Source organism: Chroicocephalus ridibundus, chromosome 7 (genome assembly GCF_963924245.1).
Source record: "Chroicocephalus ridibundus chromosome 7, bChrRid1.1, whole genome shotgun sequence".
NCBI lineage: Eukaryota > Metazoa > Chordata > Aves > Charadriiformes > Laridae > Chroicocephalus > Chroicocephalus ridibundus.
The window spans coordinates 8,584,661-8,604,547 of NC_086290.1; the positions used below are offsets into that span (position 1 = coordinate 8,584,661).

The 19,887-nt window shown below is 37.2% G+C and overlaps 1 protein-coding gene across 1 annotated transcript in view; it reads left to right on the forward strand.

Annotated features, from left to right (window-relative positions):
* Positions 1 to 19,887, forward strand: part of NCKAP5 (NCK associated protein 5) — a 371,629-nt gene that overhangs the window by 252,487 nt on the left and 99,255 nt on the right. The window contains exon 7 of the mRNA XM_063340758.1: positions 17,769 to 17,837. Within this exon, the coding sequence (XP_063196828.1) occupies positions 17,769 to 17,837 (69 nt within the window). The remainder of the gene's footprint in view (positions 1 to 17,768; positions 17,838 to 19,887) is intronic.

Consider the following 19,887-nt stretch of genomic DNA (forward strand, 5'->3'; position numbering starts at 1 on the left):
GTTGAAAATAGCTTTGTCCACTAGATGTAGGAAGAACAGTTCAGATTTTCTCTCTTTTTCATTGTCGTAACTATTTGCTGCATCCATTTGCCGCTATCATTAGGGAGAGACTGCTGGTCCACCCTTCCACCAAACAGTTCCATCTCCTGAACTGGGAGAGTGCCTTAATATAAATAAGTCTGTACATTAAGTCATTGCCTCCATGACTGGTGGAAGAGGCATGGAGGAGGCCATGCATATTTGCATTTTTATGAATATTCAGTTCAATGAAAACTTAAAATACTTGGTTTCTAAAATCAGCCGTGGTGCCTCCTGGGAATTTTAGTCTGAGTAACAGATGGTATTGTTTTCTTTTCTAACTAAGTCTAGGGAAAAAAAAGAATATTGAATCGCATCTCCTGTGAAGCACCACAACAGCGGTTCAGAAGTTAAATGTTTTGGGTCACAACATGCAGAGCTTCTGAGTTTTTGGCACATGTTGAAAAGGTAAAAACTTTCAGATCAACTCTGCTTTCTACTATGAGATACCCACAAAGCAGTAGCGTGTCAAAATTTGCTAATTCCGTGAAGTGCTCAATAGGGTATGCTCTGACTCATGTTCCTGTTCTGTTAACTTTTAAAACTGTGCTTAATTGTTTTAAGTGTGACATTATGTCATATCGCATCAACTACTTGTATAAAGGGAATTTTGCTGGGTGTCAGAATTTTTCTCCTTTAGCCTGATCATGCAGTCAATTTAGATTTCAATAAAAGCTACTAGCTTTCTAGCATCTGATATTTCAGTGCTCTTATCACACACATCAATCTATCCAAGTGAGGGACAAGGCACATTGGAAAGGCAGAGTTCCTGATTTGTACCTTCTCAAGGTAGAATGACATAAAATATCCTTTTCTAGGGCAGTCAATCCATCATCTTCCAGGTGGAAGAAACATTTCTTACATGCAATTTTTAATTCACATTGATATTTTAGTCAGGATACTGTTTAAAAGATCCTTTAGTTTACCTATAGTGTCGATTTTTTGCCTAAACTACGTGCATACTGTTGTGAAAATTATAGGTGAACTATAGGATACTCAAGATAGTAAAATGAGCTCTGGAAAAATAAGGAGAACATAGATAAGCATTTATTGTTCATTTTAGCACAACCAAATGTAATTTCATATATTTAATGTAAAAGCAGATTATAAATTCGGGTTTTTTTCTATGATATTACAAATTTCAGTACGACTCTTTTCTTACAGTTATGTACGACAGGGAAATCTCTGTGGTAGTTACTTGGCTGACATAACAAACACTCTTTAAATAGTTCAAAGTATTGAATACGGCTACAAGAAGAATGATTTGGTGCCAGAAGGTCTGAGAAATAGGTGTAGTCACTGAAGAAAAGGTAAGTCACGGAAGTCAAGGAAAATCATCTTGGTTTTATTAAACCTGTCAGATTTTCTCTATTGAAATAAATGTTAACCATGTTCTGCAAAAAGTCCTTGCTAGGTTGCAGTGGAGGAATCCGATATTTCAGTGTGACTTTTATAATTTAAATAATGATAGTTTTTCAGTGCCCTTCTTGCTGTGTGTAGTACCTCCTTGCACGTAATCAGTAGATAATGTAACTTACCTTTTTTAGCAATCAGGCATGTGGTGCAATTGAAAATTCACTCTCCTCGCTGAATGAAATGAGATTTTCCAACACTATGTTATAGATCTAGGTGACTGTGTTTATCCCAACACATCTATCATTTCAGAGGGTGAGACTCAGTATGTTTTTAAAATAGTTCCTATCAGGTATGCACTCTGGGCCCGGTTCTACACAAGCACTTTCTGTGAGCCTTCTCATTGCTCACAGTGGCACTTCTTCCAGAGGAAAGATTCTGTGACAGAGAATTTAGAATCATGCCTTATATTTTTAATTTACATACTAATGCATGCAATTTCACTGACAGTAATGACAGTTGTATAGTTCATAAACTAAATGAAGTGCTGCAGTTCATGTCCAATTAACATTATTAAGAAAATGCTGGTATTCTGTGGTCATTCTCCGCTGGCTGTATAGGAAATTCCAATTAATTTACCTGAGCTGTTAGAACTGAATCCCTTACAACTCTTACATAGCAAAATAACATATCTTGTTTCATTTCTCTTTACTGGTCTTGGAAAATGATGAAACAGTAATGAGATCTGTGTGGTGGTGCACTTTTTCTTAATTTGATAGTGATTTCCTTTTTGTTCGTCTTGTAGAAATACGGAATTGGAGATCATAGCTGGATTCTGGGCAGGTGTAGTTACATTCACATTACTAGAATTACTGGAGCTGTGCTGACTTCTAGCATATAAGGGTCTTGGCTCCTGTGGTGGCCATATGTTGCACTACACGTGTGAAATCTGTATGATTAACATACTCATGAAATTCAATAGTCACTGGCTTTATTATGCAGCCACTTTAATAGTCCACAGCAGAAAATACTCAAACGATTATTTTTAAGTCTGCATAATCTGTCATGGTGACAAGCAAAGATTTTAAGGTTAGTTATAAACATATAAAGAGAACAGGTAAATCAAATGTGGAATAGTCTGACTTTGGTCCATTAAAAGTGACTGATTTTTGCTGATGGTTCCTTAGATATCTGATTACTCACTAATTATTTAATTTCAGTGTATCATCAAAATAGCTATATATGGGTACAATATAACCTTATATGCATGGACACGTATACCCACACACACACATACATGTTTTAATGTACATTTGTCTGGTTAAGATCTGCAGGACTATTAAATGCCAAGTAGAACAAGAGGTGTTTTTTTCATAGAACAGCCTTTTTTCTTTCCCTATTTTTTTTTTAAATTATAATTTTTCACATATCACCCATCCCTGACAGTTGTAAGTTGCCTTTCCCCATATGAGGACAGGGAGATCCACCATTCTGTTTCATCTCAAGTTGAGCACCTTTCCTCTGCTTCCCACATCAAACAGCTAAAACAGGGTCTCTGCCCCAGGATAGCCTCTGTTCTGTCGTTCACCTGTGCAGGTGGAGAAATGATCAGGTTGTCTGTCAGGGCTCTCCAGTTGCATCTGGGATATACAGGTGCATAATGCCATCTAGAGGGCTGAGTTTCTTCCCTTCCCACAGGAATACCTGTGGTCTCTGACAGCCTTCTATCACATGTGGTGACAGTGCTCATTCATCTTTGCCATTCATGCATTTTCCTATTCCACTTCTGGTTAGCATGCACTCATACAAGGCCAAAGCTGGGAAATTATTTTGGAGAAAAGAAACACTCAGTTAGTAATTACAGCTGTTTCCCTTCAGTAAGCCTGCAGGTTTCCTTGTCTTCAATCAGTCAAATGGTCTGTTCCTCCAGAATAATCCTTCTGATTTTAAATGCTCTGTGTCTTAATGTTTAAGTTCTTTAGGAAAAAGTTATTTTAAAAAGAGGAAGCAAGTAAGACCTAGGTTTGTCATTCAGCTTTTTGGTAAACTGTAAGAAAGAGAGTACTTATAAATTGGTTACTCTGCTAGACAAAGTCCTCTGTAAAGTTATTGCAACAATGGTTTCAGCTCAGCTGAAGAAATGGGTCTGAGGATTGTGCATTATGTGATACTCTTGTGCATTTAGATGGAAGAATCTAAAATCTTTTCTTGTATTGCATCTCTTCTGATGAAATACTTGGTTAGCATTTCTCTTAACAGTTTATAGTAAGTTGGAAATGATCAGAGTGAAATCAGAATGATTTTCAGTGAAAAGGTTACATGGCTGAAACCACTGAAGTTTCTCCTTACTTGCCTCCTAATAGCTCCTTTTTTTCCTTCTTCTAAACGTTATGGAGCTTGCTTCTTTAGACTGTAGACATGTGCCAGAGAAAAGCCTGTTGCCTCCTCCTTGATAATTTCCTTCAGTCCTATATTGCATTTCATAACATTATACTTTAACTGCTATTACCAGTAATGGCAGTTGTAATATTATTTTTCTTAAATAAGCAATGAATTTTCTTTCTGTAACCTTAAATCTGATCTTCATCATCACAAAAACAATTTAGTTAGACATTGTAGTGTCTCCCCAGTGCCATGCAGAGGTAGCCGTTCTGTTCATTCATGTATTAATTTGATTAAATTAAGATAGGATGAGTGAAACAGAGACGTAGGCCATTACAAGCTTCATAAACAATATAGCCTTTTTATATAGTGCCCTGCCATGCAAGGTAGTTCAGGTAGCAGAAGCAGTGTAGCTGCATGGCATAGTGTTCATTTGGACTAATTGACTCTTCTTGAAAACCGGGGTATTCTCCCAGTAGAATAATGCATTAGCAACCTGAGCCAGCTTTAGTGGATCTTCGCAGAGCTGCTTGGTGCAGTGTTGACATAACTTCACTGCTAAGGAAACAGCTTGTGTCTTCCTTTTGGCTTCTCTTGATGTGGCAGATTATAATTTTTTTTCCATTCCAGTGGTGGTCGTCTTTGTACTCTTTTTATCAAATATTTTGTCCTTCACAGTGACCCTGGGGTAACTATTCAAAATTTTACCCAATTAGATGGGTAAAAACAGGTATTCTTAGTTGATTGTAAAAAAAGAACTTGCTAGTATAGACAAAACCTGTATTTTTCCCAGTGAAATTTAATAGAAATAAGAGGTGAGAACTTCTCATGTTTTTAAGCAACTGATTTGCCCTGATAGTGACCTCTGCCAGGCAGGAATATTTCCCAATTGCAGGCCAATCTGACAGAGCAGTAATGTGATCGATCCTAGGTATATATTACATTGCACAGTATTTCATACATTGATTTATTTTTGTTCTTCACGTTTTCCCTTTAGGCAAACTGACTAATCACTGATACTGCTCTTAAACAGCAGCTTGGAATGAGATAACAGCAACGTTTCCTCATGTTTGATAATAGTGTTAGTGTATTTGGCTATTAAATTTGAACATGTGAAGGTGGGTGCATTCCCAGTGGCTGCACTTGAGTTGTGCTCACTTATGTGTGAAGTGAATTTGGCTCGTTATGGAGATCAGAGCCAGGCTGTGGGGCTGCTGCTGCTGCGCTTTTCATGCCTGAGCTTCTTACTGGAGCACCACTGAACCCATCAACTTTGATTTAATCTATGTTCCATGTGACACACTTATTGTCATCCAAAGCCTGTTCTTCTAAGAACTTCTACAGTACTGCTACATTCTCCCAAAGTGTGTAGTCTAAGGCTTTTCGTAAGCCTCCTAGGGAGGTAATTTACCAACAAATATAAGTAGAAAGAACAAAATCTGAGATAAATTTTATATGCCGAAGAGCAAGGTTATGTAAAGAATGGGAAAGTATTTAGTATTGCACAGTAACAATAGTATATAATAAAAATAGAATTTCTTTTCCATGTAGCTGGCTTTAATGTATATTTTTCCTGTACAGTTTCGTATTTTCTATTTTCAAAAGTGCAAAGCTGTAAAATTATCCAGTTAAAAAATGCCTCTGGCACATCTCTGTTGTGTGTAGGAAAAAGCCTTCCCAACAGCCTTGTCTTTTATTTTGGTGTTACGGGCTACGTTCTTATCCTGGCCGTTGACTTCCTTAGGCCTATCCCGATTAATTTAGGTTCTGAAGATAGCCTGTTGTAATTATATGTCTGTCTGAGCAAGCAGCGCAGTGTAACAGGAGCACATCCTCAAGAGCCAGGCTCTTTGTGCTAAGGACCTGAGGTCCACATTGTATACATTTCGGGGAGTTTACTTTGGCTGAGCTCTAGTTAAGCCCAGCAGCAGCTGGAGTTCCTTTTCCAATGTTATGTAAAAGAAATCCAGTCCTTTGGTTCCAAGGCTACACCGAGGTGTGAAGTGTAGCCAGGTCTGTGCGATTAGCAGAAAAATAACTTGAGAAGGACATTCACTGCTCCTCCAAGCCATAAAGCTGATGTAGATGCACCTGATGCCAGCCAGCACAATAGGAGAAATTTCATATGACTAGTTAGGATAACATTCGGGTACTGACACATTAGACAGTTTCTAAAGGATCCTTATCCCTCTACATCCATCTTCTCTGAAGTGAGCACAGTCTGCAGGGCAGAAAAGGCAGCCGCGACTCCAAACTGTTGAAGCTTTTAGAAGAGACAGAATTTGGGGTGTGGGTTGTTGTTCGTTTGAGCAAAATACAATTACTCTGCAAATTCACTATTCCACTCTAAAAGATTAAAAATGAAATGAATCAGAACTTTTAATTTAGCAAATGTCAGTGCAGAAATCAACCTACCGCATATTGCTGCGTGGAGTGAGGGGCATTGTTTGCTACTTACTGTGCCTATAAAAACAAAAGAGAAAAATGTTCAGAGCTTTCAGGAGAAGCAAGGTGATGTTTGCAAATAGAGTTTTATTTCAGTTAGCAAGAAATGAACAGTAATTTTGTGTTTCGTTTATTAGAAGTTAGCTATTGGCTACAAAACAATTGCTGCGTGTTACATGGCATTTGATCCTGTTCGTAATACGGTGCACCAATACCTGTTCTGCTTCGCTTTGCTTCACAACTCCTTAGCTGGAAGGGAGAGAAATAACTGAAGCCATCAAAAGAAGTTCATTTTGAAATACCTGGGGCTGCTGACTCATGGGTGACTTCTGATGAAGAAAGGGAAATTGCAGGAAACATTGCCTTCAGAAATAACTCAATGCTCCCGTGTAGTTAAAAACAGAGAAACTTGTTATAAATTTATGTTATGAATTGTGAAACAGTGCACATTAATAGCTTATTGTGGTGGAAACCTTTTAACTCCAAGTCTTTAAAAGAATAGAGTAAAATGATTCATTACAGGAGAAGGAAAATAATATATTATATATTTTTACTATGTCTAAAAATATTTTGTGACAATATCAATTATAACATCATGTAATACCTTAAATCTATTGCATATTATAGCAAAGAAAAGTCACTCTTTTTCTCAGAATTCAAATAAAAATTAGCTCAAAGGATATTTTTAAAAAGAAAAACCAGTTTTGTATTTTTTTCCATTTCATAAAAAGTCATATGTGTTTCTTTGGAGAAGAAAAAAAATCAGGTTTTCCCACTTAAAGAATCATTGGTAACAGAGAACTGATACGAGTTTCCCACACAGCCAGTGAACGTGACATTTAAGCATATGGGATCAGTGTTTTCCAGGCTGTCAGTTTAAATCACTTTATTTAGTAATTATTTTTGGTTGAACTAAATGAAGAAACTTAGGATAAATAATTGGGGGGAAAGTATTTCTTGATAAAAATTCAGCATTCGCTTTCTCTGAAGACAGAGCAAAACATCTGTTGTTTCGCCTTCCAGTGAGAGCCAAAACAACTGGTTATGGGAGACAATTAATAGTATTGTTGATTATACATTAAAAGACACACAGGGAAAAAAGACAGAAAGTTTTGAATCTTCTCTTTCTATCATCAACCACAAACACACTCAATTCCTTAGTTTCCTGGGGGAGGGAAGTGGGTGAGTGAGGAGGAGGTTGGTGTTGGTGTTCCTTGAAGCTACTGCCAAATTTAGCTCCAAATTTGAACTGTTTACTATCATTTAATAGCGGCCCTTCAGTTCACATGCATTGAGCAGTTATGGCATTAGGGCTATTTTTTGCATTGACCTATGAAATTATATTTCATGTTCATTCCAATGGTATTAGAAAAAAATATATAAAAGCCACTTTAAAGGAGAAGAGCTGCTCTTGATAGGTAGAATTTCTAGAAATTAAAAGAAAAAAATTCCTCTATATACATAAGTGTAATCCTTGGCTTCCTGGCACTTGATTTCAAGGTTTTCTACTTAATTGCATTACCTATGATTTTTAATTTATTTAACTTTAATGAAAAATAAGTCACAATTTGTTTTAATTTATTAGATTCTAAAATTACATTCTATTCCTGAATTCAGTATTTTAGTGTGACCTGCCAAAATTTCTAAAGGTAAATTAAGTTAGCTAAAAGGAACAGCTAAATTCTTGAATTTCAGCTTTTACAGAAAAATGAGCTTAAGGCCTTTGTGACTTATTCCTATACTTAGATATTGAGGTGTGTCCTGTAAAGACAAACTGTTTGTCTCTGGGGCTTCTTTTTCCACACCCGCTTCCCAGTGCCATGAATCGGTAGTAGTGTTGCCTGTATTTACTATGAATATCTCATCCAGACAAGTGAAGAAAATAAGAAATGGGTTCTGTTGGAATAAAGTTGCCCAAAGATTAATTGTCATACGTAGATCTGAAATGCCCTATTTTTTTCAAACTCTGCATTAGATTAACCTTGAAGTTGAGTATGCTACTCAGGAAGATAGGGATAATGGAGTCACAGAAGGTAGAAGACTGTCGCTGTGTCAGTAACCTCATGGTCAAAATTGCAAAGGTTTGAAGGATAACTCATTTAAAGTAAATTCTGAAGTTGCCTTTCTTATTCTTTGAAAAACTGTCCTGAATGCATATGAGTTTTCCTCAAGATCTGAATTTTAAAAAAGAAAAAAACCCTTCTGTTTTGTGACCAGGCAAGTGAATTTTTTAAAAAGTGGTTGCCATATGCATCATTTCAGAAGGACCCAAAGCCCTGGAAGTGTTTGTACAGGTTTCTGTGTCACTTCTAAATTTAATCAAAATCTTTTGCAAAATATTTTCTTTGGAAATGGCTGCACTGAAAAGATTTTTATTGAGCTTCAGTGTTGGATGTATAGATAGCAAATGGTTTTCAACTATTCTTTACTAATTTCAAAGAATTAGTATTTCAAAGAATTAGAATTTTCCCTGAAGAGTTTGGGCTTTTTGCAAGAAAAATTGAAACAAATGCGGCTGACCAAATATGATATGATTAATTCATATAAGAGTTTTCAATGCAAAGATGTTTATGTATGTGTAAACACAAAATGCCCTTTAAGATTAATCAGGTCCACACCGCTTGCCTTTATCTGCCTGTGTTAATTGTAAGAATCTTAGTTTCACTTACAATTTCAGGATCTCATACTTTTTTCATGGACCAGGGATTTTATTTTTAGTTCTTTGATAGAGGAAATAACTGCCCGTTAATATTTCATGGGAAAGCACAGTAAGTCTGTCAGAGTGAAATGCTCTCAGTTCTTAAGGGAGAACAGTTCCATAAGGGAACAAATCACTTAATACAAGAGAAAAAAAACAAAAAAGAACGAGATGGAACAGCTGCATCTGATTCACAGTTTGCAAGGGGAGGGATTACCAAGTGTAAATATTGGAAAATCAGAAAACAAACAAATTTCACGACACGCATGCACTCTTTCTTGCATGAACATTCAGTCTGATGTCTTACATTTGTGTGATGGCATCGGGGCCCGTACACGATGTGAGCCTGAGTGCACTCTCCTCGGGAGACACCCTGTGCTGTGACCACAGTGAAGGACTTTCAGCGTTCCTCCTTCCTGACTGCCCAAGCCAGTGTTGCTGTATGACAGGATTGGCATCAGATGGCTTCATGGGTCTGCCTGACTGTGAGTGAGAGAACTTTCTCTCGTCTGGCATTTTACCTCTCATTAATAGCAGCTGCTTCTCTTCAGGCAGCCGAGGAGTATTGTTTATGGGAGATGAGTGCCTTGGTCTCTGTGCGGAGCAATGCATCGCACTGAGACACGCAGCTCAGCACTTTGTTCAGAGGATGAGCGATAAAAAACAGGAGTCCTGCTGGGACTTCTGGTTTTCCATGCTCGTACTTCTATGCTTTATCAAGTGTATATGCATTATATAGACCATCGTGTGTATGTCTTTAACATCAGGAAATACACACAGCTGCCTGTCTCTACGTACTTAGATCTCTTTTAATCCTTGTCCTCAAAAAATGTTTTATATGTGATCATTTGGAAGAATTTTGGAGAAAAAAAGGCATCTTTCATAATTTTAACCTATTTGTTCAAAGGCCTGTATTGACAGTGGATATATTGTAAGTCTATTATATTTTCTGTAAATAATGGTAGAATTTGCTGTGTTCTGTGATTTGCGTGAAGGTAAACATACAAAGCTATTATTGATGTATCTGTTAGTAGCCTAGATACTTATTTGCTGGAAGATAAGCCTGGGCTTATAATGCAGTCTGTTTTGCTAGATCAGTTCCTAACCTTCTCTTCAAAATGTCAGCTCCAGACATTTCTGTGGTGTCAGAAAGGAAAATGTTGAAGGTTTTAAAGACTCGTCATTCTTAACTACTTTAGAGTCAACTGAAATAAAACCGGCAAATATTACCATTCTTGAACCAGTTAAAAATTTCTGGCCTCAACTTCTGAAAAATAATAAAAAAGTAAAGGTGTTTCCAAGAGGAATTCCCAGGAATATGAGGTTTATTTTTAGGAGACAGTCTCATCAGCAGTGTGTGAATCACATTTGTGTGTGGTTTGTTTGATTGAACTCCTGAAGTTCATATGTTTATCCAATATAAGTAGATTTGAAGGATTAAATTCTAGTTATCCCCTTCTTTCAAGAAGGAGGCTTCATCATTTAGGTTGAACATTCATTGTTTCTTCTCATGGGAACGGGGAAGCACTCGACAGACCCGAGAAGAGCTCTGTGGTTATGAGCCCAGTATGGGACCCTGGGTGGGGGTCCCTTCCTGCAATCTGCTGCAGATAAACAAGCGAGTTCTGTTTTCTGATCTCCGGCAGCAGGAAATCTGTACAATTTTGAAAGCTGTTACATAGCTTCTGGTGTAAATTCATGTTTAAATACATGAATCAGTTCATCAATAATTTGTAAAATATATGCAGCTGCACAGGCCTTGGGCTGCTTTTTGTTAGGAGCAAGTTAGGAGCAAGTAAGCCCAAGTTTTTACGTAATGTTAAGTGGTTAGCTTTCTGACGTTGAATAAATATCTTCTGATTTCTAGCATACATTAGACGAAGAAGGTTATACTGCTGTCTGAGAGGCTACAAACCCGTTTTCTTGGTATCACAGCTATAGCATAGCATGGCCTGTGAGACAGACTGCTTATGACAACTTGTTCTAATGTCACTGTGGTTTTATGTTAGTAAAGAATTAAAAAACGTATTATTGAAATTTCGAATTGCAAGAATGAGGCCTAACAGTACTGCCCAGTAAGGTTTAATATGGCCTTTTTATAAACAGAATTATAATTAACACTTGTATTGTTCTGTATTTTATTATTTAACATCACATATGTGTCGCTTTTATGTGATTTGTGAATTGAACATTGTCTGAGTGTTTCAGATAAAACGTGTCAAATGCTTTAAGTGTGGTTAAAGAGAATAGGCTATTTTATCATGCTAAAAATAAGAAAATGATGCAACTGAGAAGGCTAAGGGCCTATTTGTTTTGAAGCAAGGTTGAGAAGCCAGGCTGTCATCATATCACTAATTTGTCCTTTTGGGTTTTTTCCCCATCTCCTTGAGCTGGAAGAAATAGTTAAGACTGGGACATTTGAAAAAGCATACAGTAATACTTTGTGAAGTATTAGTCTGCTAAGTTCACTGCTTATTTCATGAGTAGCTAGCATTCTCCAGTCTTGGTTTCTGTCCTGGGGCCAGGGCACCAGGGAGCAGAGCTGTAGCACATGGGCTGCAGTTCAGCAGGGAGGCGCTCCCTGGTTGCCCCAGTGTTCCTCTACTGTGGAAAGGGTAAAGCAGAAGGTGGAAGCATCCAAATGTTGACAGGCAGGTCATGAGGTGCAGTTCCCATTGTACTCCTAGCAAAGAGCTGTCTATAGCAATATAAAAGGCACTGGAAAGCGGCCAGTGGAAATGCTTTTGTAGTGCTAGAATTAAAATAAGGCTTTTGTTGCTATAATTGTGTTGATTTAAAAACATTAATGTAATTTTCAGTACTTCTAACCAACATTAACTATGCTGTTAAACTTCTCTCTGACAATTTGTTGGACAAATTTTTTGTGTAACATGGACAGAATAATACAAAGAGTTTCCTGTGACCAAAGATAGGGAGATGGTTCTAGTGATAGACGCTACCTAGAAGAGCAGCTTACTAAAAAAAATGCCATAAGGACCTAAGGAAGGATTGCAACAACACTGCTTCTTACTTTACCAACAGCAGGCTTTGATCTAGGTTTTGACCTCTCATGTGCACCATATAGAGCTGTGACCACAAAAATATACAAAATCAGAGGCTGAAAGCAGGTAAAAATTGCTGAGCACATTTGAAGTGCTTGGACAGCTATTAATACACTGCACAGGGCATGACAAATGAGTGTCTGTGTAAATCAATAACGCTTTCTATAAACGGACAAATGGTTTAGTATGAATAACAAAGAAGTGCACATGGTAACTGGTGTTGTAGCATTCTGTCAGGGATTTTAAAGTTCACTGTCATAACTTTGTTTCTCTTGACCTTTATTGATGATACCTTCAAAGCATGTTGAGCTGCTAACTTGACATACAACCTTTAGACCTTCATCTCCTGCCCATGGCAGGGGGGGTGGACTAGATGATCTTTAAAGGTCCCTTCTGATCCAAACCATTCTATGATTCTATGATCTCCTTTTCCCTTTGTGGAAAATACATACTACTCTCCTCTTTCGTGTCTCTTCCTCCTCCCATCCTTTTGTTTTGTCTCAACTCTACAATGGTTGAGTAAGGAAAACTGTTGTATGTGCTTCTCTTTTATTTGTGTCTTCTAGTAGAAAATTCAGTGTTTTAATTCATTTCATTGTGGTCATAAAAGTGTAGAGGATTGTCTGTTGAAGACCTCCTAATAGGTACATGAAATAATTCTTCTCTTAAAGACCCCAGTGCACCAAATATATCTTAATTCATAAATCGTTGGAACAGGCTAGCTAGATAACAAAATGTTGTTGTTCCTGTTCTCTTGACTTAATAAATCAAGGCACAGAAAGGTAAGGTTTAAACTTTTTGAAAAATACTTAAATCCAAATCTTATTTTCAAACATGATTTAGGTGCTTCAGTTCGCTCTTTCAAGAAGCACACGGAAATGGCTTTTGCAGGATGTTAAGTGAAAATTGTCCTCTCAATTTCCACTTAGAGAGGCAAATCTGGAGGAGACATGACATCTCATGACATTCTCAGGAATGAGAATGTGTCTGCCACTTCTACCAAAGAGAGGTACATGTTAACAAAGTATAGTTAGCAGACAGTCCTTAACTGCTTGTAATAATCCTCTCTAAAATTGTTAAAAACAAAGAGGAGAGAATGAAGAATTCATCCTAAATGTCTATATCAATGTAAGAATATGTTTATTTAGTGTATATTTATTTCAGCTATTTGTAGTCTGCTGCTGTTATTCAGCTGAAAGGTGCTATGATCTATGAGTGTAGGTGAGGACTGACTCTCCCAAAAAATCTCACATTTGGCACAATGAGACTGGTGGGAGATCTCGTGCCTTGACCATGTAAACCTAGAAAAAAAGGCTGCGAACTGGAAAGGAGCAGAGCACTTTTTGGCTCATAGCCTGCTGATAATGAATGGTTTTGGGGAGACACCCTTTCCCTCTGTTTTGGAGCGAGGGGGTGGGGTGGCTTATATTTATTTTTTTTTCCTATGACACAAAAAAGCTGTAGTGTCTGTTGTTGTTCATTAACAAAAATGAAAATATGACCACAATACAGATATATTTGAGATGCATTTTAGACTTCAGGTGAAGATGCATTTTCACAAGGATTTAAAGTTTAGGTGGTTGCACTGCCTGAGTGGATGCTTCCTGTGTTTTGGTGTTAAGGGTATCCTAAAGTTAATTAGCATGACCATTTTAGAATTGTTTTTAAGAACTGTAATTAATTGGCCTGCGTTTACTGATCCAGTATGTAACACATTTACAGAAACATGAAAAAGGCTAAGGCTGCCATCTGTCTCCTTGTTTCTTCTATAGCTTAATGAACAACAAATCATCATGAACCAAGGAACTTCCTCTTGCCCCGAAGAAATTTTAAGGAAAGATTGTGTATTGTGAAACAAATAGGGTTTATTTTGTTGCATCTGTCTTGTGTCTACATTCATGGGAAATAAATAGCAGATTCTTATTGACTTCAGCAGGAGCAGGACTAAACCTCAGTCCATCAGGTGTGTAGCCTGTCTGTTACTAGCCTTGAAAGAAACTGTGCAAACAGCTGCCTACAGGAGAAAATATAGAGTGCTCTTCAACATCTCTGAAGGAGAGAGAAAGCTCTTAGCTGAACTAAAGGTACTCTTCTTCATTACTAGAGCTATGTTTTCCATCCTGAGAAAGGGATCAAAATCAGAGTTGACAACGTCTCTCATACTGATTGTGTCTTAGCAATGGTATCAATACAAGTCAACCTCTGGTTTATATAAAGTAGTCTGAAGTTTTCACTTTCCAATTGATTTTCCATAAACTCAGTCTCACAATTCAGAGCAAAATTGTCTCTAACTTAGGCAGTTGAAGGCTGAAATCTTTAAATTTTCCAATGTTTGGAGAGACTTTTGCGCAAAATACTTTCTTTCAAATTAAAACTAGGAAGTACCTCTGTTTTGACATTTTAGGATCCTTGAATCTATAATGATCCAAAAGCATCATGGCAAGTTGTTTAATGGTACCATTTAATGGTAAGTTATGCCACAGTTATTTTTGGCTGACTGAATGGTGCTGTGCTTTGAGAGCAGACCCCCCAGGTAAAGCCATGCTTGCCTGTAGGCGCTGGTGGCAGGCATTGAGTGTGGCTTGTCTGCAGCAGTTTGCTGGGCTGCATCACTTTTAGTGTTTGTGAGGCTGAGGGACAGAGATGGCTTATTTCTGTGTGTAACATAAAATATACATGAATTCCTAGAGGACAGCTATACCTAAAACTAGAAATCACTATACAAATCAGTTGATATCTGAGTACTGCTCTCAGTAATCTAGTCTTTTTTCCTGCGTAGTCCCCTGCTAGGTTATATACAGGAGAAGTGCCTGCTACCACTGCCTCTGGATGCCTGCAAGTGAGCAATAGCTTTCAGGCTGTGAGAAGCGTGGGCTTCTTATTGCACTTTAGCCTAATGTAAGTATGGCCTGAAAAGAAAAATTAAAATAAAATGTAATAGTGGTGGTTTCCTCTAAGGAGACCTACTTTGCTTAACTGGCAAAAGATGCCTAGAGTATGCAATACTGGAGGTAGGCAGATTCCTCTGAGCAAAAATTGATCGGATTTTCAATAACATAAAAACCCAGAGGTTTCTGTTAAATAAATGAAGGTTTGGATTAGGAGGCAGGGTTTTGAGACCACGAGTGCTATTACAAATTTTCCAAATGAATACTTTTGGGCGAGTGAGGATTATTATCAAGTATTCAGTTGCAATATAGAGTGATTTAGTATATCAAGTACTGGTTTTCCCATGTTGTGGGAACTGGCACAGGATCTTAAGCAAGGGCAGTCAAGTGTTCCCTTCTAGTCCAGTCCTCATTACAAAAATGCCAAATAAATAGGCATGATTTGCTCAGCAATCAAGAAGCACAGAAGTCAAGCTAACATTGACTGCATTACATCCTTTCACTACACTTTCGAAGCCAGTGGTGTGAGAAGGGGTTTTATTATACAGATGTTTCCACTGTGGCTTGATAAGAGGGGAAATGTAGCATTTATTTATAATGCTGTCAAGTTCAGATTTCCTAATTTTGGTAGCCTGTTTGTAAAGGAATAACTCACTGGAATCAGAGATTCAGCTAACAGTTCCATGAAGACTTAGCTTCCATTTTACAGCCTTACAGCATTCAAAAAAAAAAAAAATGGTTTAACGGAAATATGGAGAGCTCTCTGGGTATTTTGTATGTACAACTATATGTTGTAGTTCTTGTAGACAACTATATGGGAGCAGTCTGCCCCAACTATTTTAGGATAAAATCATACAATATATTTTTATGTTAGTGAAAATGAAAATCTAAAAGAGTAAACCCATAGGTATACTAACATGCATGAGTTAAAGGCTGTGCAGACTAATCGTTTAATGATTGCTTCAAAACAGTAAGAAGAATTTATTTTGGATTGCATTTTTGGGTGGTATTCATACAGAAAACATCTGAAAATCTTTAACTCATAGAAATACATTTTTATGTAGCAATTATCTTTTTATTTTTATCAACCAGTCTACAAGAACGTGTCTGTAAAAGCAACCTGATAACTGTATATGATAGCGTCTTCGGTATGGAGGACTCTTTACCCTCCAGCTTCTGATTTCGTACTGCTGGTTTTGCGGCTTCTGCTTCTACTTTGCCACTTACTTCTGCATCTGTACTTTTTGCTGCCTCCTCTCACAGTGCTCTCTGCAGGATCACCCATAGACTTTTTATAGCCATATGTTGAATCCATTGGTAGGTGACATTGTGAAAATATGATGCAGAGCATTTTACCGCCTTTGCTGGCTTTGATTATACCCTCAAGATAAAGCACTGATTCCGTACAGTTGTTTATTTAGACTTGTAAATAAGTAAACTCTATATGCCCTTGTTTCTTACCACTCTTTTATTCTTTACTCTTTTTCAATATGCTGGATATTTTTCTTCCTTATCTGATTTTTAGGATTTAGCTGAATTTGAAATTGTTGTTAATGAATCAATTTATTGGACTTTGGGTTTTTCATTTTGTTGAATCATTGACTTTTCTTAATAAGGAAGAGAGAAGTGTGCATCTTTCCACAGAATCTTTCCATACATTACACTAAATTTTTCTCTAAAATTAGTTTATTACTGTTGTTTTGTATAACCACAATTCTTTTGAAGCAGCGTTTGTTTAACTTTTATAGGTTGACAGAAGGTTAAAGTGAAGCAGGTAGTGTAAATTGTATAATAGTTGTAATTATGTGAGTGCATTGATTTTGGTGTTATGGTTACGTGATGTGAAGTTATGCAAGGGAGCCAGAGAGGTTTCTAGAGCCAGTTTTAACTCACAGGTTTTTATATATTGGTTTATATATTGGTTATATTGGTATATATTTTGGTTTCTCAGTCTCTAAGAGGAGACTAGTTGAAACTTGCTCTGATGCAACTGTATACGGCACACTTCAGAGATTTTCCTTTTCCAAAGCTGAAAGAATTCCTAAAGTCAAGTCAAAATATATAGAAAAACTCATTGATTTACTGTAATCTACATACCAGATTGTGCCATTTTGAAGTCTGCGCTATGCAAAAATATGAGTGTAATGGAAATTAAAGATAGATGAAAGGCACTACTATACCGGAAACTTTATCATATTTAAACTGACATATGTGAGAGAAAAAAATTCTGACTTTAAGATTGCATTTACATGTAGTAAAATACCACTCTCACTCTTGAAATGATAGGAATTGTTTTTTAACTAAAGACTAACAAATTTCTCTGGTTCAGTTAAAGGGTATAATTAACCAATTAGAGGTAGTATGACCAGTGCATCTGGAGTTACCCACTGCAGAAACCAGGCTTATGAAGAGCTGCCACAGTTAAAAGTTTACATAAGATTGCTTTTTGTTTCCTTTTGATAGTAGCTGCCTCAGCTTCCAAGTGGCTTTCTCAGGCAACAAGTTCACTCTAAACAGACCTGGGGAGGGAAGAAAAGTTATACCAATATCTTTTATAACGTTTCATTGCCAACTCTATTGCACCTGACAAGATGAAATCATGGGCATACTTTGAATATCTGCTCTGATGTTGTTCTAAATTGTAAATGCATGGTGTGAATAATCTCATAAACGAATGTCGCTTCTGTTTTTACTCAAAATACCAACTTGTAGCAAAATAAATTGTATGGTTCTTTTTATTCTGGATCTTGAAGAAGTACATAAAATAAGCACCCTGACAATTTTTATCAATTGTCATGTAGTACAAGATACCCTTTGATTAATTTACATATACATTTATTTGTTTATTCTACTTTACTGTAGGCAGAGAATTCAGCGCTGGCTCTGGAAAATGAAAATCAGAGAGAACAGTATGAAAGATGTCTTGATGAGGTAACGTAGATAAAAAGGTTGTTCTTACCTGGTACTATAATTAAATGAATAGAAATGAATCTCTCCTTCTCTCTCAAGGTTGACATTGTTCTGCAATTTACTAGTATTACCTCATTCTAATTAATTCCAGGAACATGTGTCTGGCAGTCATAGGTAATGTTCTCCATGACCTCTGCTGTAAATCCTGTTTTGACCACACCTCTTCACCAAAAAGTTGATTTCCCTGTGACCAACATTTGTATCTGGTTTGCTTTCATTAGGAGGAGAAAATGATAATTTACCTATTAGGTGTGTACTCCTCCTTTTCTGTAGAGTGGAACACAGGTGGCAGTGGCTTCTTCCATCAAAGGTCCCCCAGCCTTCCTATGTAATGTATTCTGTAACCAGGGAATTTAGTCTCTCAGCTCCCCCCAAAGGTTACATACACAGGTTTTTACGCTGGGTTTTTACTAGCTGTTGGCTCACCGCTGCTACACGGCTCAGCTTCTGATGAGACCTTCCAGTTACAGCTACAATATAATTCACCCATCAGTTACTGTCTGAGCGCTCCAGCAATGCTTACCATTCCAGAAACGTCTATACATTTCTCCATACATTTACTGATGCTTACTTGTTCCTCTCATTTATCCTGAAATAAGGCTCTTCAGCATGTGCAAGAGCTTAAAATAGTTTTAAGACTTTTAGTAGCTCAAAGAGTTGCTTAGTAGGAATCGTTTCCCCATTCCATAATAAGAATGCATAGTAGCGTAAGTAGTTAGCTGACATGCAAACAAAACAAAACAAAACTACACGGACTTCTCAGCTGTACCTTTGAGAAAGAGTGCGTGAGTGTGCATAGCAGATGACAATTCATGTCTTCATGCTAGCTTTTTAAGTTTTTTATTGGGATTTGCTGAAGTGTTACTGGCATGAGCAATGCAGCTTTGGTACAAGAAGCCTCCAGTTTAGTGCAGATTTTCATCAGTAAATCCACACTTTTGCCATTATAGCATATTTTTATCAGGGATCTGGAGTAAAAGACTTGCAGATACACTTTCCTACTAGGTTATGCTCTGTTCTGTGGCACTTGGATACCAGCAGAACCTTGGTCTACATTGGCCTGAGTCATTGTATTCAGTGCACATTTGAATTATATTTGGACACCTTGGTGATAAGGATGAAATTACCATATAATTACTGACTTTAGTTTAAATTACGGAGTTTAACTTAAAATTATTTTCTGATTGTCTAGGACAAAATCTGCCTACATAATTAATTTTGTAAATGAGTAAAGCACCATAACTATCCATTCCAACAAAATATTCCATACAGATTATAAGGACAGAAGATATGTTTTTATTGTGTTTGCAGTAACATGATGGGTTTCTGACCCAGGGTTGTGTTTTTTACATGCTGTTGCAGTTTAAAGAGCAAATAATTATATCAAACTATGCTCTAAACTTTATTATCTTCAATATTACGTTATCTGTTTTTAGTTCTTCCATATTATCACAGCTGTATCCATCTTCTCCCACTGTGTCAAATTTTTCAGGAGAAAGTGCTTCTCATCACCTGTGGTTTTGTGCTTCCCTGCTTTATTTTTTGTTTGCTTATCTTCCTCTTTTTGTCTTCTGTTTCGTGTGCAGTGACCTCTCTTGTCTTTCTCCAGGCTTGGTATCACTTTTTTATTCTCCTTCTCCTTTCAGCCCCCACAATGCTTTGGCAGTCGCACCATAACCAGCATTATTTTAGCCGAAAAATACTTGGACCTAATCCTTTCTGATCACTGAGGTGAAGTTGTTGCCAGTGACTCAAGCAACAAAACCATATTTAATAATTGCAAGTTCTGCGGGAGTCCCAGCTTTGCACTCACCTGAGCTCATTCCCTGGGTGGAACTTCACGAAGAATCACACATTCTCAACCTACTTAGCAACCTATAGCAACAATAAAGAGAATAGGAGATGAGACGTAAATGTAATTAATGAATAACCCAATCAGTGATAGTGAGAACCTTCACCTCCAACCAGAATCTTCTGAGGATGTGTTGTATGTGACAAAGTCCTTTCCAAA